Source organism: Alligator mississippiensis, chromosome 1 (assembly GCF_030867095.1).
Source record: "Alligator mississippiensis isolate rAllMis1 chromosome 1, rAllMis1, whole genome shotgun sequence".
Lineage (NCBI taxonomy): Eukaryota > Metazoa > Chordata > Crocodylia > Alligatoridae > Alligator > Alligator mississippiensis.
The window spans coordinates 424,331,879-424,359,668 of NC_081824.1; the positions used below are offsets into that span (position 1 = coordinate 424,331,879).

The 27,790-nt window shown below is 42.7% G+C and overlaps 1 protein-coding gene across 4 annotated transcripts in view; it reads right to left on the bottom strand.

The window, feature by feature from the left end:
* PDS5B (PDS5 cohesin associated factor B) overlaps positions 1-27,790 on the bottom strand; it is a 169,131-nt gene that overhangs the window by 21,756 nt on the left and 119,585 nt on the right. For all 4 annotated transcript variants that reach the window (XM_019498287.2, XM_019498288.2, XM_019498286.2 and 1 more), the window contains exons 23-27: positions 22,469-22,605; positions 11,517-11,640; positions 7,661-7,865; positions 1,819-1,933; positions 1,267-1,399 (exon numbers count right to left, since the gene is read on the bottom strand). In XM_019498287.2, coding sequence (XP_019353832.1) covers positions 1,267-1,399; positions 1,819-1,933; positions 7,661-7,865; positions 11,517-11,640; positions 22,469-22,605 — 714 coding nt within the window. The remainder of the gene's footprint in view (positions 1-1,266; positions 1,400-1,818; positions 1,934-7,660; positions 7,866-11,516; positions 11,641-22,468; positions 22,606-27,790) is intronic.

Here is a 27,790-nt window from a genome sequence, read left to right on the forward strand (position 1 = left end):
GACATTACACATAAACTGGTTTAAGTGATCAGAAACTGGTTTAAACCTGTAATAAAAACAGATGTTCAGTGCACATAAACCAGTTTCAAAATGGGTGAAACTGGTTTAAAGATAAACCTGGCTGGATGTAGTATCAGACTTAACTGATTTGGGTGAACGCAGTTTATGCAATGCCTGTCCCTTCCTGGTTTAAGTTAAACCAGATTCTCCCAGCATCCTGGCATGCTCTCTCTGCTGGGTTCTCTGCTCCAGACAGCAGAGCTGGTCCTGCCCCTCTGCTCCCTAGCCAGAGCTCCAGCAGAGACTGCATGTACAGTAGGGTCTACCTGGCTTCCCCCTTGCCCCACCCCTCCTCGCTGCTCAAGCAGGTATTCCCCCCCGCCTCCTATTTCCCACAGCACGGACTGCAGCCCTACAAACCATAGGCATGTGGTATGCTATCTAATGCTGAGAGGTGCCCGTGTCTCCAATTTCACTGGGACAGCCAGATAGAACAGTGTCCACCTTAGGGCTTTTTGGAGCTAATCAACAGGTCAGCTGATAATTCCTTGCTTGGAAAAAGCTGTTTAAGAAGAGCTTAAACTAATGGAAAGAGGCTGTTGTTTTGATGATGGGGTGATAAACACTGCTAACAGCACCCTGTTGGTTTGCTTACTTGTCATTTTGCTGCAGACAGTATGAAGAAGCAAGGAGGAAGACTGAAAAACTCCATATCATCAGATGCATGCACTGCACACACACCCTTTGCCTCAGGGCTAGATGGGGGCTGGCAACACTCCCACCTCTTGAACAGCCAGTGGGGAAAAGCCTGGGAAAGTGCAGGCAGACCTCCCTAATCAGAGCATCCTGCCTGGGCCTGGCCACGCCTCCCCTCAGCTCAGCACTAGAGAAGGGACAGCTGCTCTAGCACCTCCCCAGCTTTTAGCCTGAGCCACTGCAGGCATGTGCCTGCATATCCTCAATCCGCAGAGAATATCTGTGCAGATAAAAACCAGTTTAGCCTAGCCAGGCTAGACTAACCTGCAAAGGTTGAATCAATTCAGGATCAGGCTTTTTGAATGTCTGTCCGTAGCCCTACTGAAATCCAGTAAAGTAACAAGACAGTTGCCACCATATAGAACATCCAATGCCATCAGTATAGTTGTACAATACACACACACCCACACACATAGCCCCCAAACCATTTTAAAATAAATGAAAAATGTCTGTTTTCTGACAGAATTGGAATTAAAAAAGAAAAAGCAGCGTGCAGTAAAAAGCACATACTTCATTCATTTTGGGATCATCTGGTCCTTGAGCATCTTTTGTCTGTTTAATGTTTTCCACCATTTTTCTGATAAATGCATGACTATTATTCTCATTTTTAGCCATCAATATTTCCAGTATGAACCACAGGCATCTAAGGGGAAAAAAAAATTCTTCATTAAACTGCAAATGAAAGCCTCATTTGAAAATACAATTTACTTTGGCATGGATTCATCCACCAAGCAGTTTGGCTTTTAGGAATGAATTCAACTATTATAAAGATTTGCTAAAGAAGTTGGGAAGGACTGAATGAAAATGAAATGAATGAATGAAAGTGAGAAAACAAGAAGAATGTTTTACTTATAAAAGTGCACTACCAATGCAATTGAGCAAAATAGAGAAATTGGCTAGAGATGTTTACTATTTTCACTGCATTTAAGAAAATAATTATGTATTGGACAGTTTATTTTATTATCCAACCTTAAAGGTTATCATAGACCATCTCCCAAAATAATGTAAGATCATAGTGAACATGAAGCATCCAAATATTCATATCCAAGGAAATAGTCTTACTCTTTAATATCCTTAAGTTGTTCGATATCCTGGACTTTGACATAATCTGGGTCATGTGCCAGCAGGTGGATAGTATAAGGAACAACATACTCTGGCAGAAGTGACAACAGTTTTTCTAAAAGCATAGAATAAAGAAAAACAAATGTGTTACAAAACATACTTTCAAGAATGTGTTTTATCATTAAATATTGCTCTTTATTTCTTTATAAATCAGTCTGCATCAACCAGCTGAATAATGTTTTGGTGGCAATAAAGAGGAGTTACTTTGTGGTTACTGTGGTTCTTTAAAGACACTCAGCATGGATGCTTTATGAATCTACAAGCATCACATAGGGCAACAATTTGTTGTTTTGGGGGTTTTTTGGGGGGCGGAGGGGCAGTTAGAACTATGTTGAGGCAAACTGTTTGTACAACTTGTGCCACCTCAAACTTTTACTCAAATGGGCACAAAAAGCAGGGCAGTCACAACTCTCCCTCAGTTTCCTTACAATTTAAAGCTCATGTTTCACAGAATTCCAGAAGGAGGGATGAAAGACCAGTGTAGGATCTACACTGTCTGTCACATCTCAAAGAAATATAGCTACTATAGGATAAACACCATTCGTTTGATAGTCAGTCTGAAACTCTGGGCTGATAGGTGACTATAAAGCAGTAACATGCAATCCAACATTCAAGCCAACAGATGCAACTACTGTAGGTCAGGCATTCTAGAAGGTGTGAGAGGTTTGCCTTGATATCTGCAAACAGGTCTAACTGCCAAAGCTGTCAATATGCAAATATTACAACAATCCAAATCTCATCCTGTATGGTCATAAATAGCATTCTGGGAAAATAGGAGTCCACAAGATTCTTGTTCCCATCTTTGCCATTTTCACAGGGCCTAAAGCCAAGCTGCAGAAGTGTGGCTGAGGAGAAGGCCCCAAAGTCTGTTTCTGAGTGACCAAAGAATGAACTTTTGTGGATGTGACAACCAGCTTGGTCAGCAAAGTAAAGGAAGCAAGCAGTATGTCCAGCCAAACCAGTAAAGAGATCCAATTACACAGAGCACAAGGTCTGAAAAAAGACATTATAATGGAAGACCATATATTTGGATTATCTAATATACCATACCATAGCTTTGGCTTATAGTAATTTATATAACCAAATGTATTAGGTACTTTTTTCTTTTTACTATAATAGATATATTTTTGTTTAGATCCGTAGATAAGTTGTTTAAAAAAAAAGTATTGTTTACAGAAAACCATCAATTTTGAGGAAGAGAAAAACAGAATGATAGCAAGCAGTAGTTGATAATGGTGAAGGAAGGAAATAAGGCATTCTCCACTGCAAAAGTGCAATTTTCACAGAAACATAAATCCCAACTGACACCTTTCATCTCCACAAGAAAACTGGTTCAGTCCAGTTCCAAAAGTTACAGTGAAACAAAGAAATGTACATAAAAGCAACCAAAGATTATTTATTAGACTATTAGAGAACCAGCCATATATAAATGTGGAATATGAGCAAGGGGGAATTTTAGTGAACTCAGCAAATTTAAGACCTGTTGCCAATCTGTATGCCACCCTCCTCCTCTCTCTCAAGTTTCCCCAGACAGTATAGGGGAGAATCTATGTTGTGCTGTCACAGGTAGAAGACAGACAGACTTTGAGATAAGGGTTTGTTTTTGTGTTTTGAAGTGTGAGCAAATAAATGTCAGGCTGTAGACCTGTTTTGGCCTCTCTCATCAGTAGCCAACCTGCAAGGTAACCTGTAATCCAGGTAACACTATCAGAAACAGGCACATGGCAGGGCGCATGGACTCATCTCCTCTGCAAAATCAAAGACTTGGCATTACCCCGTCTTATAACAAAGGTATAGTGAGGCACCACAGCCAGCAAATAATTGGGCCTAGAATGGATCTTTGTTAAGACTTCTCATAGATCAGTGGGAAAGGGGGTGACCTTTTTGGCAAATGTACCATAAATTAGCCGATCCCTTTCCCTACCAGATACCTGCTTCTCTGCTTTCTGCTTCCTGTCCTCTCTGCCACCATACTGCCCGTCTTCTCACCAAACTGGCATGTGCCACACACAGAGGCTACCTGTGTCACTTGTGGCATCTGTTCCACATGTTGGACACCCCCACTCCCCCCCGTTACAGTTACGGTAGTGTGCGAGTGATGTTGTAGCCATGATGGTCCAGAAATTATACAAGAGGCAAGCATTTCTTAGGGTGACGTCTTGCATTTGAAAGCATGCTGAGATTTTAATGCCATTGTTGGGAAGAGATGAGAGCGCCAGATTTCTAAGTCATGTATGAAAAAACCCATTTGACTCAAATATCTGCTGCCAAGATGTTGAAAATATTTTGATTTCCAATTTAATGTGTGTTAAATGTATCTGTCAAAAGAACATTACAGGCACACAGGCTATTTTAAATAAAATAACTAGGGTAGACCTAGATTAAATAGAAAATGTTGTCATAAAAAACCCAAGCCATGTCATTAAAAACATACTTCCTCAGCCTAAAACCACAAAAAACACCAGACTCTTCAATGTGTCCCAAATGATAAGATATTTGGGATTATTATTAACTTGGGGGAATTCAAGATGTCCAGAGAACACAATTTTAAGTCCCAAACCTGCACATTTAGAGATGGTCAGGTACCATAGCCTTTTCATATGGTGCAATATGAAAAGGCAATCTCTCAAACATACAGAATCCAAAAGATGGAGGGCTTTAAAGACAAAATTAATACTAGTGTATTTCAAGGTTCGAAGAACACTGGTAGACCTGGGAGAGCAAAGCATGCTCAGGAACAGCCCGAGTGGGACGTGACCCTGTTCTGGTGTGCACATGCAATAATGGAGTTTAGGAAATGTACTGTTTTGGCTCAGTGAAGACCTCAGATTGAGAGCTGAACGTTGCCAATGTAATGACTTTACAATTCTAGATGCATCACTATTTAATGCATAGAGAAAACAGGGCACAGTGGCATCTTAGGGCATTTTTATATATGGAAGCGCCGTAGCGCTGGGTGCTGTGAAAAGCACTCGGTGCTGTGTCGCTTGTAGTTGTATAGGCAGTAAAATGTGTGTTAGTGCTGAGAAAATGGTGGCAGCACACTTTTGAACTAAAACACATAGAAGGTGTTTTAGTTTCAAAGCATACCACCACCATTTTCTGCGCGCTGACGTGCATTTCGCCAGTTATACAACTGCATGGGTTGCGACATAGTTTACATCAGCTCACATGCGGAGCAGGCTCAATTAGTTGAGTCTGCTCCAAAGTGGTGGATCTCTGATGCATCCGTGGGACAAAAAAATATGTGTATAAATGCCCTTAGAAGCCGCCTGGTTTGGAGACGCCTGATCTTTTGCAGGCAACAACCTACTTAGTCTGTACGTAACGGCAATGCATTAGCATCTGACAGACATCTTCAAATTAACAAACTTCTATAATGGTCATTTGAGGTAAGTCTTCCAACAAACAAGAAATTGCTGAACTGTAGGCCTCAAGGAAAAATAACAGAGCTGCTCTACTACAGACATCTATCCATTAAAGAGACTGCAATTGTGTCAACAAAATTTATAACAGAACCAAATGTACTGGCAACATGGAAAAAAAAATGGTCTTTTTTGGCATTTGCATCAACAGCACAAGCCAGATGTTTGTGTTCAGTATGGTATGAAGATTGCGTCCAGATTCTAAGAAGATTACACAGACCAGAAAAGATGGGTCTTGATTTTGACTGGCATGTGGGGAGCTCTAAACCAGTCACAGGTTGTCTTGGTTGGCCTTTACTATTAGTTTACATACTTATCTCCCCACCCATTTTTTAAGGTGGGCTTACTTTTACATTTCCTGATCTCAACTATATATTTTCCTCTAAAGTTGCTGAAATGGATTTTCAACCTTAAAAATGCTGGCTTTAGAATTTCTTTAAGAAAGTAACATTTTCTTAAACATTTCAGAAATTGCTCTAAACAGAGCTAAACTCTCCACAAAATTAAATACTCCCAAAGGCTTCTTATTTCCTTCATCCTTGTCTGAGTGTATGAGAGGCTGCTCTGATAAAAGTCTTTTAAAGCCTGCAAAACACTATCTGAATTTATTTGCCAAGAATTAATATTAGACTGACATTATTTATTAATACTGTACATAGTATTCAAATTGTAAATAAATACATCTTTCTAAATTAGCCAAAAAGTTCAAGTCTTCACTAAACCCAACATTAGAGTTAGTCAATCTGTGGCCAAAAGAGGGCTTACTTGGTTTAACTAAGACTAAGCAAAGAGCCATTAGGAAACTTTCATAGAAATGACACTTAACTGCTCTTGCAAAAATTGCCCTTAACTGTCCCTAGAATAACCTATTTTGAGATAAGTTAATTTATGGACATCTTCATATGGATTTATTTTGTTATTATAAAGTGACAAGAAGCAAAACTAGGTTTTCCAACAGAAAGCAAGTTGCAGCCTCAACTAGTCTCCCTCTGTAGCAGGGGACTCCTACCTCTGCTATTGGAGGTGAGCGAGTGCAATGCCACAGGGAAGCTAGCTGCAATGGAGTAAGCCTGTTAACAGGAGATAGTCAACAGGTATAGCTTGTAAAAAAGGCAGGCCAAAGCAATAAAACCCTGCTAATTAGGAAACTGGCCCTGAAGACTAGAGATCAGGTGACCAGAAGGGGAAGTGGAAAGGGCTATATAAGCCTATCCCAGGGCTAGAGTCTCACCCTGGCCCACATCCTGACCAGAGAAGCAGCTCTATAGGAAGCAGTACGCAGAGATAAATTATGTCTTCTTTTCCTTTGGGTTTGGGTTAATAGTGCCAGCAGGCCTGAGGAAAGGAGTAGAGTAAGTCTGCAAGGTTCAAGGTGACTATAGGGGAGGAGGAGATGGCCATAAGTGCTGTAAAGGTGGGTGCCAGTGAGGCACCTGACATTGTGGGACTGTGGTCCTAAGGCAAAGCGCACTGAGGAAGAGCCAGGGGACCAGCACAGTAAGGCAGGCACCCAGAGGGGCTGGAACCCCCCAAAAAGCAAAGAGAGAGAGAGCCCTACTCAGGTTAGAGTATGAGAACTGGGTAGACTGGCAGTCTAGTGATAAGCAGGGTGAAACAAGGCACCAAAGGCTGAATGCTGGTTCTCTGAAGGTAGTTTCTTAAAATATGTTAATTTAAACATCACAGCAAGGGAGGTCAGAGGGTGAGGCCATATTGGGAGAGCTGGAGTAGGAGATGGGGTATAGTATGGCCACCAGGGGGTCCTCTGGCCACCCTGGGAAGCATTACGTATTACACGCTTTATAATGATTCACAAATATATCAAGGACAGAATTGATATGGCATTTAGGAAAAGGAACAGCCCTTTTAGACTTGCACAGAACTGGACAACATAACAGCAAGGGTCAATCACAATTTGAAATAAAACCTTTATGCTATTAAATAGTGAACCAAAATCTATCACTGATACTTCACTCATAATGCTAATAAGAATCATTCAATTAAATTGCGGTATGTGAACAATGTCACTGAATAATCACCATTTTTAAACTGTTAGCATAAAACTGACCTAAATAGCTACATAACTCACCAAAAAAAAATTGAAAAACTTCATTCAGGAACAACATTTAGGAACTATTTAGGAACGCCTAGGTAACAAAAAATTGGAATTGTAATATTTGTGTTCTCTTTCAATGGCTGAGCTTTTAAATGAAATGCATTACAAATTCAGAATCACATTTAGGAACAGAAATGCAGAGCAGATCAGTCAATATTTATACATCCTCTTTAGGGTATGCACTGAAAACTAGCACATTTGTATTCGTACTTGCTAAGAACTACTTCCATTATCATCTTACCGCTAACTGCTGCATGCTGCTTCAGATACTCCCGTCTCACATTTATGTTTTTTACAAGGCACTGCCGAGCATGAGCTCTCCTTTCCTTCACTGGATCTTTTGCACACAGTGCACAAATGGCCATATATTCAAGTGGTAATCGTAGTCTGGAAAGACCTTTGTGGAGCTTCTGAGCAAATATCTGTCTCACTTGATAACACTCATCCTAGGGGCCGGAGTGGGGAGGAGGAGAGAGAAAGAAAGAGCATAAAAATATTTATCTTGTCTAGATATAATACAAACCCCTAGAAGATGAGCATAAAATGTGTGAACAAGGATATCAAGAACATCTTCAGCTTCTTCAGCAATAAAGGCCATCCTATCTTGGGGAGAGGGGAGTCTTTTTACAGAATTCAGTAGGATTCTAATGAATTCATCATGAATAGGAAATCCATTTCAGGGCAAGAGAAATGTTAAATATAGACTACATGGTTGAATGAATTCCCAAAACATTATATCTTAATTCAAAGTATTCAGACATGTACCTAAGTAATGAAGCACCTGAGCACTGCCACTGGGATAGGAGCTGCTTGCTTAATTTTAAACACAATCTTAAGGGCCTTGCTTAACCAGGAGCTAAATAAGTACCCTCACTGAAATTATATAGCCTTTATTAGTAGCTTTAAAAAAAACCTGCTTAGAGACATAGAAAACCGCCCTCCCCCTCCCCCCCAAAAGTAACCAGTGTTTTACTTTTAGCTCGACACACCCTTGCACAAAGCACAGCGCACACCCAAAGGAGGGATCACTTGACCCAGCTCCTCAGTGTCTGTATAGCTCTTGGCAGACAAGGTTCTTTGGGTAAATCTGATTTTTATTAGACCAACTATTTAGTCTAATAGTTGGTCTAATAAAAGATATCAGATTTACCCAAAGAACCTTGTCTGCCTATGTCCTTAGACGAAAACATCTACAACCTACATATGCCTACAACCCTGCATAGCTCTTGCACTTCAGCAGGGCTTTTTGATGCTTTTATCCAATAGCCGATTCAATCAATATCTGATGTCAGCTACTAGATAAAAGCACCAAAAAGCCCTGCTGAAGCAGGTGAGCTATACAGATGCTAGGCGAGCCCAGTCAAACTGACATGATTCCTTTTCTGAATAAGCACTGATTTTTTTTCCCCTCTCATCTGTCAGCACCCAATGTGAACATGGAAATTCATAATATTAAAACAGATTTTCATCAAGTCACTGGAAGTATGACCTTAAAGACACAGTAGTAACAGAAGTAGGACAAAGTTTCACAGAATACTTGTATTAGTCACTAAGTGTATTAGTCATTTCCAATTTGTGTTACTAATACAATTTGTGCTATTATAACTGATGACAGGTTAACTCTAAGCCAGTGGTGATAAACTGCTTTTCCATGACAGCCTCTGAGGGCTGGATCAGGTCAGTGCCACAGGGCCCAATCCAGCCATGCAGAGAGGGTAGGAGGCAGCCTGACTCTGATGATCCTGCTGCTTGCACAAGGGGGAGGCGTTTGTGTGTTGCGGGAGTAGTTCCTGCCCAGCCCAGCTCCGATTCAGCTGCCAAAGGAGAAGGGGGCATGGCCCAGCCCTGATTCTGTCGCACAGAAAGAAGGGGGTATGAGAATCTGGCAGCAGGAGAGGGTGGCAGTATTAATGGTCACTGCTCCCCCACTGCAAAATTTCTTGACCTAATGGGGAGCCCTGTGGGCCAGATGCAATGGCTTTGGCACAGGCCAAAGGTTAAGCACCCCTGTTGTAAGCCATTAATAAGAACACTTGAGAAAAATGGAAATGTAATCCTAAGATATATTGCCAAGGTACTTCCATTAGAGACAAAGAAATATCAATGTCATTGTGCTGTACAAGACACTGCTAAGACTTCATCTGGAATCCTGTGTAAAATCCCAGCCAACCATGTTCAAGAAATATTAATTCAAACTGCAGCAGGAAGAGAGAAAGACTATTAAAGAAGATCTAGACCAGTGTTTTTCAACCTCTGCAGACTATGTCTAAGGGGTCTGCGAAGGATAACTATAATCAATAATAAATCTGAATACCCACACACTTACAATTCAAAGGGGTCTGGCACCTTCATTCAAAATTTCCAAAGGGGTTTGCAAATGAAAAAAGGTGGAAAACCACTGATCTAGACTATTAGGAGAGCCTCTCCTACAAGAGGAAGCTAAAAGTGTAAAGCTAAATGAGCTTGATTTTTTTAGTCTAGAGCCCCCCCCACCAAAAAGGCTGTGGGATAAGAAGAATACAACTGCTTGTTATTACTGCACTGTAGGCAGGATAGGGATGAAAGAGCAGTTGCAGGATACAGAGAGATGACTGAGTTGAATGGATTCTACATTGAAAAACTAAGGACCCAGTCTTATTCCATCTATAACATGCCTAGGTGGCCATAAGTGCAAACCTAGGCCACTCTGAATCCCTGAAAAACAATTAAAAAAGTGGATGGGTCCTCCTTCTGCTTGCTTTTGATTTACTTGGTCTTAAGGCTAAGATGATGATGCATTATAAAAAAAAACAAACATCTTAACAGTTTTTCCAGGATCTAAGGAGGGTAAAATTCTAGTAGGTGGGTGGAATAGGATCTAGCCTTAAGATCTCAGGATCATTTTTAAGAGTTATTTAGGTCAAGTTAAACAAATGTAATCTCCTGCATGGACATGTAAGCCAGTATAAGAATAACTTTTTCATCTTAATGTAAACCCCTTCCAAAGCAACATGAGCCAAACTTAAAAAGGCATTCTTATACCAGAAGAGTGTCCCCTGCAGGATTTATACTGGCTGAAGTCCATCAGTTTAAATTAACAAATTTGTTTTCACTCCTTAGTAATATGTAAACAACTTTGAGGAGTCCGAGTGGACTACAATTAGCAAACCATTTTGGACTATTAATGCCAAGTTGGTATGTTTTCAATAATACATTGAAAGGGCAGGAAAATCTAGGTTTTTTGGTTTCTTACACTTGAGCCAGAGAAATATTTTAAGATGTGTGGGAGCTGCACTGCTGAAGCCATCCTAATAGTAAACCCATTACTGAGCATTACCCTAATTTTACAAAAGCCTGAAAAGCAAGAGTGCTTTGCAGGCTTCCTAAGCTAAGCAGGAGGGGACTTCAAATCTTCTAAAACTTCCTTTATTTTCTGCAAATACTACAACAGAAAAGAAGATTCCCCATCTCTATTGATATTCTAAATATGGCAATCTTCCTTTCCCTTGGACTTAAAAAATAAAACCAAAGGAAGTGACCTCCTCTCCCCACTGCAACTGTGACTTCCCCCTCCCATCTCATTCAGGGTGTTCAAGAAAACAACTTTCTTCTGTGGACTCTGAAGAACGACAACATGGAACTCCTGCAGAGACAAAGAATCAGTGGTCTTCATAAGGGTCAGCATAACCAAGGGTGTTGTTCTGACATTCCTAACTTCATTATCTAATTGGGATATGGGAAATAGAGAGGGGTTGGAAACGCCCCCCCCCGCCAAAATCCATCTTCAGTGTCAAGGACCTTTAAATGATCTAACACTCCGTCCACTTGCTCTAGATCACTACCAGAGACTCCTTTATTGCATTTAGGTCACCCACTGAGGAAGCTAACATTTCAAATTGTGGATCTCATTCTTGCAAAAAAAATTGAAGACTTCTCAGAATTACAGGGAAATATTATTATTATTTATAAGATTGAGGGCAAGGTAAAATTGGAGTCTCAAAATGTTCAGGACTTTAAATTAGGCCACAGGTTAGTAGTACATGTATGTAATTAACAGACACACGTAAGCCATCTCCCGTCCCACCCAAGTTCAACCCCCCTTCAGCCCATTTTCTTACATTTATGGCTAATGCACACAGTTGGTATTGTTCTAATGTGATGATTTCATGGTAACAGGGTTCCTGGGCCAGTTTCACAATAGCACTACCAGCAGCCAGCCTCAAGCGTGACATGTCAGGTTTACTGAAAAACAGAGATAGATGGGTTAAATCAGTGCAAAATTATTTAACACTATTTCCTTAATAGAATCAGCTCTCATCAGATTTCTGCTGCAAACTGTTTCTTCTCCATCATACAGAAAAATTACTACTGAGGAGAAAAGGAGGAATCAGCATGGCCTTTGCTTCTTTGTAGCTGTTATATGAAGAGAATTAGCTTTCAGATTCAGGACAATATAATTATAGCACATTAGAACATAACTATTTCCTCTGACCTTTTTCGCAGAACTAATGTGTCAAATATGATCTGTTCTGAAAAATTTGCCTGGAAATATAACCTTTTTGACTTATGCATGTGTACTAACCTATGCTAGCAGAAACGCATCCCCTCCTGTTCTGTATTAGTGATCTATATACAGACCCCAAATTTCCCTATTCTACGAACCTACATGGATCTGATGAATCAAACCCACTTATTATTTTTGGGGTACTGCTAGTTGGTTTACTTCCATATCAAAGGATTTATTAGGAAAATAATCCTAATTTATTTGGATGGATTTATCCATCCAAAGGAAATATGGATGGATTTTTAGTATGTCAGGTGTTCCCATAGTTACGACACAGTATTTACTTACATTCCCTTCCCACCCACAAATCACCCTTCCAAATTGGGGTGCATGCCTTAAACAAGGAAGCTGATTTTCCTTTGCTGTAACAAAAGGCGGGAGAAATAGAGCACAGCGTCTATATGCTTCTAATGGTTGCCAAGATGGCTGCCACTTTTCTTTGGCCCAGCAAGCAGAAGGGGTGGAGTCCAGTATCAATCCTCTTATAGTCACTAACTGAAGAACTGAGCTGGCTCAGGACAAATTGGCTGCTGCATGAAGAGGATCCTAATGAGGCTTGCAGTATGGAAACAATTATTCAGAAAACCTTTTATACTAAAGGATATAACAGTCTTGCTACTATCCTTACATGGGCGTGGGGCCGAGCTTTGTTAATATTCTGCCACACCCAGACTCATTCATGGGATGTCACACTTCCCGGACACACTATTTGCAGGAGAACTTATGTCACATAGTTGGCAGCAACGCTGGAAAGATCTTCTTTTACCCTACATTCTACCTACATCCTATTTGGAGGCATATGGCAGGCAAGAAAATAAAGTAAGAGTATCAAAAAATTTCCACATCTGAAATCTGCAAACCAACACTCATCCAATTCAGCACACACTTACAGGGTTTCAAGCAAGTTATATGTGATCATGAGATAGGGCTTGATTTTCCCTGTGCTGACCGGGGGGGGAAGGAGGGAGCCTCATCTTTTAATCAAGCAAATTTGGGTGATTCTATACCCGGAAAATTATAAAAACTATACATTTTCCGATACAGAATCTAATTATTGGGGGGGTTATCTTAAATATAAGATGACCCTGAATGTAAGTAAGGATGGTAATGGGCATTACTTTAATCAGTGGGGAGGAATACAATCTGGAAAGTAAATACACAAATCTCCGCACTATTTCTGACAGGTTCCTTTAAGTTTGTGGTCCTAATTTTCAAAACAATTGACATAGTTGGTGCTTATCCATTAAAAGTTTCCCAGACACTATACAGATCACAAGGCAAAAATAATATTTAGGACAAAGCATTCTCAACTAAGCTGGGAGTATATTGCTATGGAAGAAGCTTTCAAAGGAAGTAAGATCAGTACAAAGTCTGGCTGGCTCTTTCAGTAGGCCTCTTCCTCATAAATACGATGCATTTAAAACTGACACCACTGTAAACCCTACCAAACAAAAAACTTAAAAGAAAAAAAATCCCACACAAAGAACAACCCCCAAAGTCCTATAAACTTCATTCAAGCAAAGTTGACTCTAAAAAAGAAGAGTAAAAAAAAAAAAAAAAAAAGACTTCATGGGGTACACTAAGGACTTCTTTATTGTTGCTGCTTTTTCTGTAGAAGGCATGCGGTAATGGGTCACAATATCAAATTGCACAATAGCTAGTTTATCATAACACCAGGTCCCTAGCTGTGTGCCGGGTTGCTCCAGCACCCGCCATGTGAGCCGCAGGTCAGAGCAACTCAGCACATGCTGGCCAGAAACGCTGCACACTGTGGGGATAGTGGCTAGCCAGCTCGGCTGGGTCATTTCAAGCCCTGTGTGGGGCTCTCCAGCCAGAGCAACTTGGCACACTCTGGCAGACAGCAGCTTGGAGTGACCCTTCACTGGCCAGCCAGGAACCCTGCACACAGTGACCATCCCCACAACATGCAGGGTTTCTGGCCAGCACACGTTGAGCAATGTTCCCTCTAAGGTGTAGCGATCCGTGACCGCACCTCTTCAGTCCCACCACCCCCTTTCGCTAAGCCTGGATCCAGACTATGCTAAGCCTAATAGACTAGAATCCTCATGTAATGGATCCTCATGCAATGGATTTTGCAATAAGCCTCCAAGCACAAGACTGGGAGTTGGAGAGCAGAGCAGTTCCCCAGAGCCAGTAATGTAGACTTCCCATTCATGATGCAGAAATCTTGTGTCATGGTTAGACAAAGTGCTTTGGGTAAATGTGATATAATTTACCCAAAGCACCTATGTCTGCCTATGTGCTTAGACTAACACAGTTGTAACCAGCACCCCCAAACTACATCATGGTTAGGAACAATTCCTTGCACCTGCTCCTTTTCCTCTGATGCAGACCCAGGTTCTGCACCATCCTGTTCTACCCCACGCACCTGAAATCTGGGGAAGCCAAGTTCTGCACGTGTTCCTGCTCCAGGAGCGAGGAGACACATGGCCTCGGGGCTGGGGAGTGAAGCAGTTCCCCGGAGCCGGTAGAGTCCAGCCTCTGCCCCTGCCTCACCTCCGGGAATGAAGAGGCATGTGGCCCCGGGGCTGGGGAGTGAAGCAGTTACCCAGCACCTGCAGAACCCACACCAGCTCCAGCCCCCACCTCACCTCCTCGAGTGAGGAGGCACATGGCTTCAGGGTTGGGGAGTGAAGCAGTTTCCCGGTGGCAGCCCCCAGCCCCCGGGAGTGAGGAGGCACTCCGGAAATGAGGAGAGACCATGCCAGCCCTAGTCCCCGCCTTTTAGTGCCACAGCCCAGCTCCTCCCCAGGCAGGTACACAGTGTTAATAAGTTAGTGTGCAGCACTGTATTAAATTATGTGCTTGACAAAGCCCTGGCTGGAATGATTTACTTGGGGATGATCCTGCTTTGAGCAGGGGGTTGGACTAGATGACCTCCTGAGGTCCCTTCCAACCCTAATTTTCTATGATTCTATGATTTTTATGAACAGAACTACTGACAAAAAAAATATAGCAGGACCAGTAAGTTATAAATTCAACATGAGCTCACTTCAATTCAAACATTAACTTGACTTATACTGTATTAGGTTCTCTCCAGAGCCTAGTGAGTGCTACTCCTTTCTTAGCTCCTGCGACTCCCACGTTTTCAAGTTGCAGTGTGTGGGGTTTCTGGCCAGCACATGCTGAGTCGCTCTGAGCTGCTGCCCCAGCAGTAGGTGCTAGAGCAACCTGGCACACTTTCTCTAGTGAGAAAGTTGTTCCCAATACCCAACCTAAACCTCTCTTGCTGCAACTTGAGACCATTTTTCCTTGTTCTGTCACCTGCCACCACTACAAACAGCCTAGCTCCATCCTCTTTGTAACCACCCTTCAGGTAGTTAAAAGGCTGCTATCAAATCCCCTTAGTCTTCTCTTCTACAGACTAAATAAACCCAGTTCCCTTAGCCTCTCCTCAGAAGTCATGTGCCCCAACCCCTGAACAATTTTCACTGCTCTCTGCTAGACTCTCTCCAACTTGTCCACATCCTTCCTATAGTGGTGGGGCCCCCAAAACTGAACACACTACTCCAGGTGTGGCCTCACGAGTACTAAAGAGAGAGGAATGATGACTTCCCTTGATCTGCTGGCAACACTCCTGCTAATGCAGCCCAGTATGCCATCAGCCTTCTTGGCAACAAGGACACGTTGCTGACTCCTATCCATCTTACTGTCCACTGTAATCCCCAGGTCCTTTTCTAAAGAGCTGCTGCTTAGTCAGTCAGTCCCCCAGCTGTAGCAGTGCATGGGACTGTTCTGTCCCAAGTGCAGGACTTGTTTTAGCCTAATCCTCTAATTTTTCTAGGTCACCCTGAATCCTAGTCCTACCCCCCCAGCATATCTACTACTCCCCCCCCATCTTGGTGTCATCCAAGGACATTGTATGGATCGCTGAGGGTGCAAGCCATACAATCTTCCAGATAGTTACTGAAGATACTGAACAAAACCAGCCCCAGGACTGACCCCTGGCACACTCCACCTGATACTGGCTGCTAACTAGACATCGAGCCATTGATTACTGCCTGATGAGCTTAACAATCCAGCCAGCTTTCTATCCTCCTTACAGTCCATTCATCCAACCCATACTTCCTCACCTTGCTTGCAAGAATGCTATGGGAGACTGTATCAAAAGCCTTGTTAAAGTCAAGGTATATTGTGTCCACTGCTTTCCCCACATCCACAAAGCCAGTCACCTCATCATAGAAAACAATTAGGTTGGTCAAGCATGACTTGCCCTTGATGAATCCATGCTGACTGCTCCCAATCACCTTCTCCTCCAAGTACTTAGAAATGGATTCTTTGAGGACCTGCTCCATGGTTTTTCTGAGGACTGAGGTGAGGCTGACTGGTCTATAGTTCTCAGGATCTTCCTTCTTCCCTTTCTTAAAGATGGGCACTATTATTTGCCCTTTTCCAATAGTCTGGGACCTCACCTGATCACCACTAATTTTCAAAGAAAATGGCCAGCAGCTCTGCAATCACATCAGCCAACTCCTTCAGCACTCTCGTATGCACTGCATCCGGCCCCATGGACTTATACACGTCTAGCTTTTCTAAATAGTCCCTAACCTGTTCTTTCACCACTGAAGGCTGCTCACCTTCTCCCCAAATAGTGCTGCCAGGAGCAGTAGTCTGGGAGCTGACCTTGCCAGTGAACACTGAGGTAAAAAAAAAGTACTGAGTCTTTTTCTCATCCTCTGTCAGTAGGTTGCCTCCCCCATTCAGTAAGGGACCCACACTTTCCCTGACCTACCTCTCATTTCAACATACTTGTAGAAACCCTTCTTGTTACCCTTCACACATCCCTTGCTAGCTGCAACTCCAGTTGCACTTTGGCCTTCCTGACTTCATCCCTGCATGCTCGAGCAGTATTCTTATACTCCTCCCAAACTGTCTGCAAAGCTTCTACTTCTTGTAAGTTTTCTTTTTGTGTTTAAACTCATCAAAAAGTTTGCTACTAAGCCAAGCTGGTCACTTGCCACATTTGTTATTCTTCCTACACAGTGGGATGGCTTGTTCCTGCACCCTCAGTAAGGTTTCTTTAAAATGCAGCCAGCTCTCCTGGACTCCTTCCCCACACCCAAAGGACCATGCCCATCAGTTCCCTGAGTCAAAGTCTGATTTTCTGAAGTGCAGGGTCCATACTGCTCTGCTTATTTCTTCCTTTTGTCAGAATCCTGAACTCAATCATCTTGTGGTTGCTGCTGCTCAACTTGCCATCCACTACTACATTACCCACCAATTCTTCCCTGTTTGTGAGCAGCAGGTCAAGAAAAGCATTGCCCCTAGTTGGTTTCTCCAACACTTGTACCAGGAGGTTTCTCCAACGCTCATCAAAAACTTCCAGGATTGCCTGAGCACTGCTATATTGCCATCCCACCAGGTGTCAGGATGATTTGAAGTCCCCCATGAGAACCAGGGCCTGTGATCTGGAAACTTCTGCTAGTCATCTGAAAAAAGTCTCATCTACCTCATCCTCATGGTCTGGTGGTCTATAGCAGACCCCCACCACAACATCACCCTTGTTGCTCTCCCCTCTAACCTTAACCCAGTGATTTTCAACTGGCTTATCTCCAGTTTCATACTACAGCTTATCTCCAGTTACATACAGCGCAACTCTTCCTCCTGTTCTCCCCCCGTCTGTCCTTCCTGAACTATTTGTACCTATCCAAAACCATACTCCAGTCATGTGAGCTATCCCATCAAGTCTCTTATTCCAGAATAAGAGTCCAAAATAATGCCAAATTAAAATTTTTCCATGTGTGGAGTCTAACTATTGAAGTGGTTGTCTTAAATTCAGGGTCATCTTAAATTCAAGTAAATACAGTAATAATTGGAAGTTTGCCTTGAATTTGTCCCCCACCCACTACTACATCAGGGAAAATAAATCTGGGGGGTCAGGTAGATGCCTTGCCCTCTGCTCCCCACAACTGCTTCACCCTGAAGCCTGTTTCCTCCATACTATCAGATACTGTTCTCCCTAAGGACATGGATGTGAGTAGCCAATTTGAAAATACTGACCTTGAAATAAAGACACCTGTAATAATTTGAATATAGGAAAATTACAACAGGTATCCATAGACTTAATTCATCTAGAATTATGCATTTTGCCTTATTTGAAACTGCTGCAAGGTTTAGTACAGGTATTCCATTAACACACTTTTAAGCACCACTTTAGCATCTACTTATATATAGTAGAAACTATGTATGATATTACTCCAAACCCAAAAGGCTCATGATTTAATATATAGTTCACTGGGCTGGCTCGTAACCCCACTGTGGCTCACTGCTGCTCAGTATGGGTGTGTACACCAGATACCTCCCACAAAGGATCCATGTGCTAGCTCTCCATGACTTGAACCCAGTGTTCTTGTCAGGAGTCCTGGGATCCTCCAAAAATTTATACCCGAATGAGGTGCAGGGCAACCTGGTCCAGCTCTACCATGGAGGGTGGGGCCACACTAATATGTGACAGGCTGAGGGAGGGGACAATAGAAGGACTGTGGGTGAACTGTTTGCGGCCCTATTTGGTGAAGTTTGCCAGACATTTAAGGGTGCTGTAGAAACAGGAATCATTGGAAATGGGAAACAAAGGTGCAGCTCCGTTGCGGGCATGAAGAGGAAATTGAAATCTATTCAATGCAGTGGCTCACTATGACTTGAAAAGAGTCAGTGCCAAGGGGGACTGTGTGCAATGGACACCAATATATATCCTATTCAGATAGGCTGCACTAGCCGACCTTTGGGGTAGATTGCCATCAGTATGTTTGCCAAAAATGGACCATGTGTTTTATAGTCAGGATCAGTGTTGGCTGTATTTAATCAGTTTCATACCTCATTTCCATCACTGAGCACGTGCTCATTTTGGCACCAGTTAAATAATAGACAATGCATTTAATGAGATTTTCTTGTATACAAATATAAGGGGAAGGAGGGGGTGAGGGGAAGCTTGTCTTGTATTCCAGTAAATAGGGTATAAATGGATTGTCAGGTTGGCAGAAGGTTGAATGGAATCCCACTACAAGGGTCAGTCTTAGCCCCAGTGCTGTCCAACAGGCTTATTAATTATTTGGATGCTGGCACAGAAAGATTCTTGAACAAGTATGCAGACAAAAAACTGGGAAGGATTGTGAACACACTGGAGAATGGGACTGCTTTAAGAAAAATCTTAATAGATTGGAAAAGCTGGACTGGAGCCAGCAGAATGAAATTCAATGTGGACAAATGCAAAGTGGTACAATTTCAGGATAAAAATTCAAAAATTTGAATTCAAAATGGGAGACACCTGGCTAGATGACAGCACTAGAGAGAAGGAGCTGGGAGTCTTGGTCGATCATGGACTCAATGAGTCTGCAATATGATGCAGCTGCACAAGACAAATTCAGTTTTGGGCTACATCATTAGAAACATTAGATGCAAGATGTGGGAGGTGATATTCAACACTGCTTAGGCCTCATCTAGAGTGGTGCATACAGTTTTAAACTCTATATTTTAAAAAAGGACATGGAGAAATTAAAGAGGGTCCAGAGGCAGGCAACAAAAATGATATAGGGCTTCGGAGGCAAGTCATACAAGGAGAGGTTGGAAATCGTTATGTTCAGCTTGCGGAAAAGGGGCTTAGGACGGGACATGATAAGCAGTCTTCAAATACTTGAAGGGCTGTCGTAAAGAAGAAAACATCTCTTCTCGCTTGCTGCAGACAGTAGGGTATGGACGAATGGCTTGAAGTTGCACCAAAGAAGATTTAGAGTGGACATTAGGAAAGACTTCTTCACTGTTATAACAGTGAGATAGTGGAATTGACTGCCTAGGGTAGTTGTGGACTCTCCATCACTGGAGGTGTTCAAGAACAGGTTCAACACCCACTGGTCAGGGACGATCTAGGCACAGCTATGCCTATATTTCTACTATGGGTATTTATCCATGCTTCTGGGCTTTCCTGGTTCATGCATGAAGCCAGGAAGGAATTTTCTCCTCCTACGTATATCAGGGTTGTTTTTTTTAAAGCCTCCCTCAAATGCATTCATTGGGTGTTGGTTGAAGACAAGACTGGGGATATGGACTGAGGTGTGCCAGTGTTCCTGCTAGTACTTAAATGCGTAAGTTCCTAGCTAGGAGGGTCTTGCCCCTCTGCTCAGGGGAGACGAAATATCATATTTGGGATCAGGAAGGAATTTCACCCCAAGGCAAAATGGATATGGACTGTGGGCGGTTTGTCCCTCCTCTGCAGCAGGGGATGTGGCCCTCTTCCTACAAGCTCTCGAGTATATTAATAGCCACTGCAGCAGCAGGATGTTGCTCATAAATCATTAAATGAGACAGAATCACATTGAAATTATCTTTTCATAAACATTTAGTCCAACAACGTTTGTATTTCCTACAGCATGTCTAAATTTGAAGTATTGCACATCTCTTAACTGAAAAAAAAAAAAAAATAAAAGCTTTTCAGAGGTTATGAACACAACCGGCAACCAACATACTATTTACTGAAATATGCATCTATTAACTTAAAGGCCTCCAATAACTAGTTATAGCCTTAAAGTAAATTTCCATGAATGCTAAAGCAAGTGGAACGTTGCAAGACATAAATTATGTACAATGCAAAAATCTCAATTCATAAAAAGGCAATAATGGAATGTATTGCAAGTAGTTAGAGGCACAGACTCCTAGAAGACATTACATTTAAAGTGCAATTAATGTGTTAATGGAGCAATAAATTGTGACATGCCATACATTCAAGCACTTTATCACCCGATAATGAGCCACAAAAATGGTGACCCAGCCTCAAAAATGTTACTTGTTAAATGAAGAAGATCTTTATAAGCTTCTTTGTATTATAACTTAATTTGAAATTATGGTATGTTACACATAGGGTGATAGCGCTCTGCCAAGTCCTCCGTCATACCAGCATTGACTGCTGCTCCCCACTGTCCTATTCACCCTTCTTCTTGCAAAAGATCTTTGTGACATATTGAACACTGCTGCCCCAGGGTGCAGTAGCAGACATCATTACTCGCTGCCCCTCCCCTCCCTTTTACCAATGGGCCTTCAAGGATATTTTTTTTAAGAAGCCATTTAGCACCTCCCCCAGTGAGAGTCATAATGTAAACAACAAGATCTGCTTTACTCTCACACAGCAGGAATCTGGGAGAGGGGGAAGAAATGGAAAAGAGAATTTGTTCATACAGCTGCCAGCAGGACATGATGGGGAAAGAGGAAAAGCACATGTAGAACAGCATCTTAAAAGCAGCTCCAAAAGCATTTTGTCTCACTAGTCCTCCCTGCCACCCTGCCTTTGCACATCTCCCATACTCTGCAAAAGTGTCAGGGAAAGCAGCTCCTTCACCCAAGGCATGCCCAACTGATGGCTGGTGAGCTCTGAGCTCACTTCTCATAAGCAGCACAGCAGAACACAGGAGGATAAGAACTCCCATCAGCACCTCTCCAGCTCCCCCTTGCTGGCAAGTGCTGGCACAGCCAGGTCCCTAGGCACTTTTCCCCCCACTCTGGATAGTCTGCCCTGTGAAAATGAAGAACACTGCGTTTCCATCAAGCAACATTATCTGCCAGGGGCCTTAATGATTTTCACAACTCTACTGATAAGAAAATTTCCAAACAATACACCTCAGCAGGTATGATTAAAAAAAGCCGATTTATTACTGAAACTCTTCCCTGACTTATTTCTAAGCACGGGTGATGTGATAGCATTTTACATTTAAAAATTTTAAAATGCTCTGATTATTTAAGTTATACTGAAATGGAATTCTCAGCTAGAATGAGAAGATACTGTATAGTTAACAGTACACTATTCTCAGTTTTGCAATATTTTACAGTCTGAATGAGAGTGGTCTTCTACTTGCATAATCATTATATAATTACCAAACCTAGAAATCTTTTTTTACTATGACTACTATATTCTCAGTTCTCACCCACTTTGGTAGCTAATTTTCAAGATATTTGCCAGGAATAATAATGATGGGAGACTCAATTTCTAATTTCTGCCTAAGCAGAAAGATTAAAATGTTACCAGGAAAACAAACATTAAAAATGAAGGGGGGGGGGGGGGGGGGGGGGGGAGGAAGAGGCAGGGAACTGAATAAAGAGAATCAGCTGTCTTAATCTTCTTTCTGAAAGGCAAGCATCCAAAAATCCAATACAAGAAAACACAGATTTAATACACACACACACACCCCAACCGATTTCTGATGAAAAAGAGGGGAACCTATGCAATATAGTTTTTCAATCCAAAAATCATTCATAGATGGATAAGATTCAAAAGGTTGAGAAAAGCAGTTGCTTATATCTTTAGACTATTTTAGTAAAAAATAAAGTCCTGGGAGTCTTAACCTAACATACCATTATTTTGTTAAGTAGTAAATTATGTACATGAGTAACAGAGAGGCAAATCATATGCTTCTTCATTTTTAGACTTTATACGCTATCCCTCTAAACTTACCAAAAACGTCAAGTGTAGTAAGTGGCTTAACTTAATTGTTCATTCCATACCTAATTTTTCCTTGTTCTGTCAAGTCTCCATCACTGTGCAATATTGTTGTTAACAATCTCAGAGTAGAGGTTCCTGATTTACTATGGTTGTTCTTCATTCCCAGTAACCATCGAACCATCATTTTAATCGCCTGGATCTGAAAGAAATGTTGACAAGTAACGAGTCGATTACTTCCTACAAAAAAAACTTCCTGAAATAATCGCTACAGTAGCCTAATAATATAGCAAAACATCTCTCTCAAAGCTTCTTTAAAGAAAGAACACTGTAGCAGGTCACTAAGGTGCCTGCTATTTGGAGAGGAAGGATAACCCTGCAGATGCTGGTTGCTGAGGCAACCAAAGGGAACTTATGGCTCACACCTGTCTAGCCAGCTAACAAGAAGGGGCAGGGCCTGGCTCCTATATAAACCACATGCAGGAGGCAGTTCCCTACCAGCAGCCAGAGAAGAAGCAGCTCTCCGTTAAGAAAAGAGAAGAGATGCCAGAGGCCGAACCAGTGTCTGTCACTGCGGCAGGATGGAGCACCCCCGGTAGGCTTGAGCGTAGTTATAGCCAGGCAGCGTGTGCTTACGTTATAGCCCATGGGCTTATGTTTATGTTACTATTTGTTACACCAGTGGTTTGGGTGAGGCCATTAGGGGTTGGAGGAGGCCTCATAGGGGACTCACAGTAGAGTGGGGACCCCAGCACCAGTGAGGGTGCAGCATTTGGGGAGCATAGACCCCAGCCCCAGAGAGGGGCAGTTGAGAAGCCCCAGAGAAGGGGGCATTGCTGAGAAGCCCAGCACAGGTGCGGTGAGCCCCGGAGAAGGGGGCAGCATTGTGGTGAGCCCCGGAGAAGGGGCAGCGTGTGAGAAGGCCCTGAGAGGAGGAGAACTAGTTATTGTGGCAGTCACTGAAAAATCTGACAAATAGGGAATATTTCATAGATTTCATAGACATTAGGGGCTGGAAGGGACCTCATAAGATCGTCAAGTCCAGCCCCCAGAGGCAGGAAGTCTGCAGGGATCAAATGATCCCAGCAAGATAAACATCCAAGTGCCTTTTGAATGAGTCCAGAGTAGACACTTGCACCACCTCTGGGGGGAGTCTGTTCCAGACCTTGGACACTCACACTGAAAAGAAGTTTTTCCTTATACCGAGTCTGAATCGGCCTTCTAGAATTTTGTGGCCGTTAGACCTAGTTTTCCTTTGGGGAGCCCTGGTGAACAAGTTTTCTCCTAGATCCTGATGCACCCCTCTTATATACTTATAGGAAGCCACCAAGTTCCCCCTGAAACTCCTCTTCACCAGGCTGAAGTGTTCCATGTCCCACAGCCTTCTCCTCATAAGACTTGTTCTCTTAGCCTTTGATCATATGGGTGGTTCTCCTCTGGACTCTCTCAAGCTTATCTACATCCTTCCTGAAGTGGGGGGCCCAAAACTGGATGCAGCACTCCACCTGAGGCCTCACTAAGGCTGACTTTTACCTATATTCATTTTACACCTTCCTTTTCTCAATTTATTTTCTCCAATGTTCCTTGCTTTTTGCCTCCCTAAACAATCGCTCCCCCTCCTACTTTACCACATCCTCATACCCATAGGTGACACATAGGAGGGACACGGGTTGGGGGGCACATGCCTCCCCTGAGATAAAGCAGGAGGATAACATCCCTAGTTTTGCTTGAGATGAATGGGTGGATGCATGCCAGAGTTTGGTTTGCTTCGTCTGCCACAGCATCACATTGGTGGCTCATCTTGTGGTCAATCAAGATCCCCAAGTCTCTTTTAGTCTTGATGCTTGAGAGCATAGCACCACCAAGCCTATAAACATGATGCCGTTGTTTCTCCCAAGATGGAGTACACTGCATTTCTCTACGTTGAATGCCATCAGGTTTTAGTCTGCCCACTTTGCAAGCATGTCCAGGTTGGCCTGTATCCCCAACCTGTCCCCCACAACTTAGTGTCATCCATGAACTTTGCCAGTCTACATGTAATGCCCAAATCCAGATCATTAATGAAGATACTGAAGAGTATCAGCCCGAGCACTGAGCCCTGGGGAACTCCACTGGTAAACCTTGCACCACACTGATTTGTTCCCATCAACTAGCACCCTTTGGGTCCTACCGCAGAGCCAGGTCCCCAGCCATCGGACTGTGAGATGGTCGAGGCCACAGGTCCCCAGCTTGGTCATGAGGACATCATGGGAGACCAAGTCAAAGGCTTTCTTGAAATCAAGATAAAAGACATCAACCTTGTCTCCCTTGTCCAGGCAATGCTTCACCTGGTCATAGAAGGAGATGAGGTTGCTCAGGCAAGACCTTCCAGTAATAAAACCAGGTTGGCTGGCAAGAATGGGAAGAAGTAACTTATCACCTCAAAGAAACAGAAATCTAATCGCGCGGGGGGGGGGGGGGGGGGGGAGGAGAATAAGGCTTTGGAAAACAAAACAAAATTACCTATCAATAAAATTTAAAATGAAAATTAGTCCTCTAAAACTAGAAAAAGACCTCTTTGGTAACTGAGTCCAGTCAAATGGTAGCATAAGCAACCATGATGGACATTCATTTATAAGTTTATCAAACTCCATCTTAAATTCACTGAGGATTTACTGTCCCTCTATTTCTAATTAATCCTTGAGAAACTCTGCTAGTGACCTTCCTTTTTCATAACAGTTTCCTTTTAGATACAACTTAGCTCCCTGTTATCCAGTTTCTTCCCCATATGACATTTTTTCTACTAATCCCCATTTCCTTTATCTTAACTAATTGATTTCCACGAAGCTCCAGCTCAAGAAAGCACTTGGAAGTCCGCAAAGATTAGACATGGGGTGGGCAAAATGCAGCCTGCAGGCTGAATGCAGTCCACAAGGCCATTTCTATCCAGTTCACGGGGCCCCTAAAAAAATTTAGGAAATTAATATTTATCTGTCCCTGGCTGCCTGTCTTGTGGCCCTTGATGGCTTGCCAAAACCCAGTAAGCGGCCCTCCGCCTGAAATAACTGCTTGCCCCTGGATTAAACCCACATCCCCTTTCTCTAGAAAAATCAGCCAATTTATTAAAAGAAAGATACTACGTTTATCTGGCACAATCTCTCTTGACAAACCAATGTTGCCTTTCAGTGCATTTTTCTTTTACCTCCCTTTATTCTTTCCTTTAAAATTCATTTCCAAACTTTGCCTTCAATCAGACTAATAAATCAGATATGCCTGGCATGGAGATTACAGTGACCTCCCAACTTCAAAACTGAGAGTTCTACTTCCATTTCCAAGATAAAACTTGCCATTCCTATACATACATTTAAATTGGCCTTCCTCCTTTTTGTATGTTAAACAAACACCAAGACTGTCCAACCTGCATGGAGTTAATGGACAGCCTGCAGGCTTCCTCCCAGCTGTTATTTCCCATACTGGTACTCTTGCTGTGGTGACAGCTGCAGTCCTTGGGGACAGGGCAACATATAGCCAGAGGTAGTTTGGTAAGCTCACTACCTAGGCAGCAGGGCAGAAATATAGGCTGCTTGTGCAACAGTACCAGCCAGGGAGGGAGGTGGGAGCAGGAGGGAGACAACTTGTGCTGCTCATATGACAGCAGTGGCGGGGGTTCTCCGGCACAGCCATAGCAGGGGGGTGCAGAAGTGGGCTTGAGCTCACTGTATGGCAGTAGCAAGGGTAAGGGGTTTACAGCACCACCACCAGCAGCATAGGGGCTCAGGCTGTTCCAGTAGAGGGTGGGGGGCTCAGGCTGCTCACGCATCAGCAGTCCTGGCACAAGGCTCAGAGACTTTTTAACTGGTGCAGTGTGCGGAACCTGGACACTCTGGACAGCCTGTTTTACACCATTATCCTTAGTGCAAATAGAAGCAAAGCATTAAATTAGATTTGGGGCCACATATCCTTAATCTCTTTCATTCTCACTGCACCGTAGCATTTATGCTTTCACTTCTTTTTTTTCTTTTTAGTGATATAGCTGAAGAACCTTGTGGTATTTGTCTTCATTCCTTTGGTCTAAATCTGTTTAACTTTTGGCTATTCTCATTTTATCCCTTCACTCATCTGCAAGATAATGAAGCTTTGATGATAAATCTTCACCTTCTCCACCCAAGTTCTTCACTGTCTCCAGTTACTCATCATTTCTGGTGGATATCCAGAGTTAGAACAGCAATCCTTCCCTAGAGGTATTGTCACATTAATTAGAACGTGAATTCCAGAATTTTTTTCCACTTTACAAGTAACTTTAAATTATATGATTGGTTTGTAATGCACAAACACAAAAATTAAGTTTGCAGATTGAAACTTTAAATCTACCCTTTTCTAGCTTTTTGAATGCTTAGTGTAGCCACTTAAATTACTTTTCATAACATAAGAATTTTTTATATGCAATTTGAGAGCTTTTTCTCTGAAATATAAAAGTAAATATTAAGTGCAAATTTAACAGCCTCTCCTGGAAGTGATTTAACCCTCTCCCAGGAGAAACTTAATGTCTGTATGAGGTCTCAATCAGTGAAAAACCCTGTTTCACTTTAAATCATTGATAATTCTAATTCTCTTTCCTCATTTTGACCCTCTACCATCCATCTCTGAGAGTCTCCTCTATTCACCCTCCTACACTTTACTTCTTCCCTCATGGCTACACCATCCCCTCAATGAATCACCAATGCTCCTGGCATTGAAGTGTTGTCACTGTCCTTTGTAGATGCCTGCATTCAGTTTCATTGGAGTGTCAAGTATCATAACACTGGTTTATACTTGGTTGATGTTTGACTGCTGTTTGTCAGAGCTGATTTGGATCAGTGCCTCGACACAGTGGAACTTTCTAGCACAAGGCACAGTAAGGCAGGGGAAGTCTCGGCATGGTGAAGAGTTCCGGCGTGGATAGAGTTCCCGCCGAGGAAATGCAGATTTGCATAATATGATTGGCCAATGTTAAATTATTCCCACGTGGCGGCTGGCAATTGACTCGCTAGCCGTATAAAAGGTTAGGGGCATTTCCGCCATAGTTGGAGAACTCCGCGATTCCCCCTGGAGTGGAACTCCAGCAGCTTGATCACCTGCCAACGACTCCCCCTCGGCGAAGCCTTGCGACGTATCCTCCGTGTTGCATGCCCGAGTTAGACCCGAGCTACCCGGTCTACAAGAGCTCCTCGATTACCGATTAAAGAATAGAATTGTTGCAACTACGATTGCCTGCACTGTATATGATTCTACAGTGTAAGTAAAGCTACCTCTGTTTTTCCAATTGATACGTGTCTCGTCTTTGCCTAATTCCGCTCCGGTGATAGAGAGTACCCATCTACCTGTCACGGGATCGCAGCCACAACCCCAGCTAGCGTTCCTAAAGACTC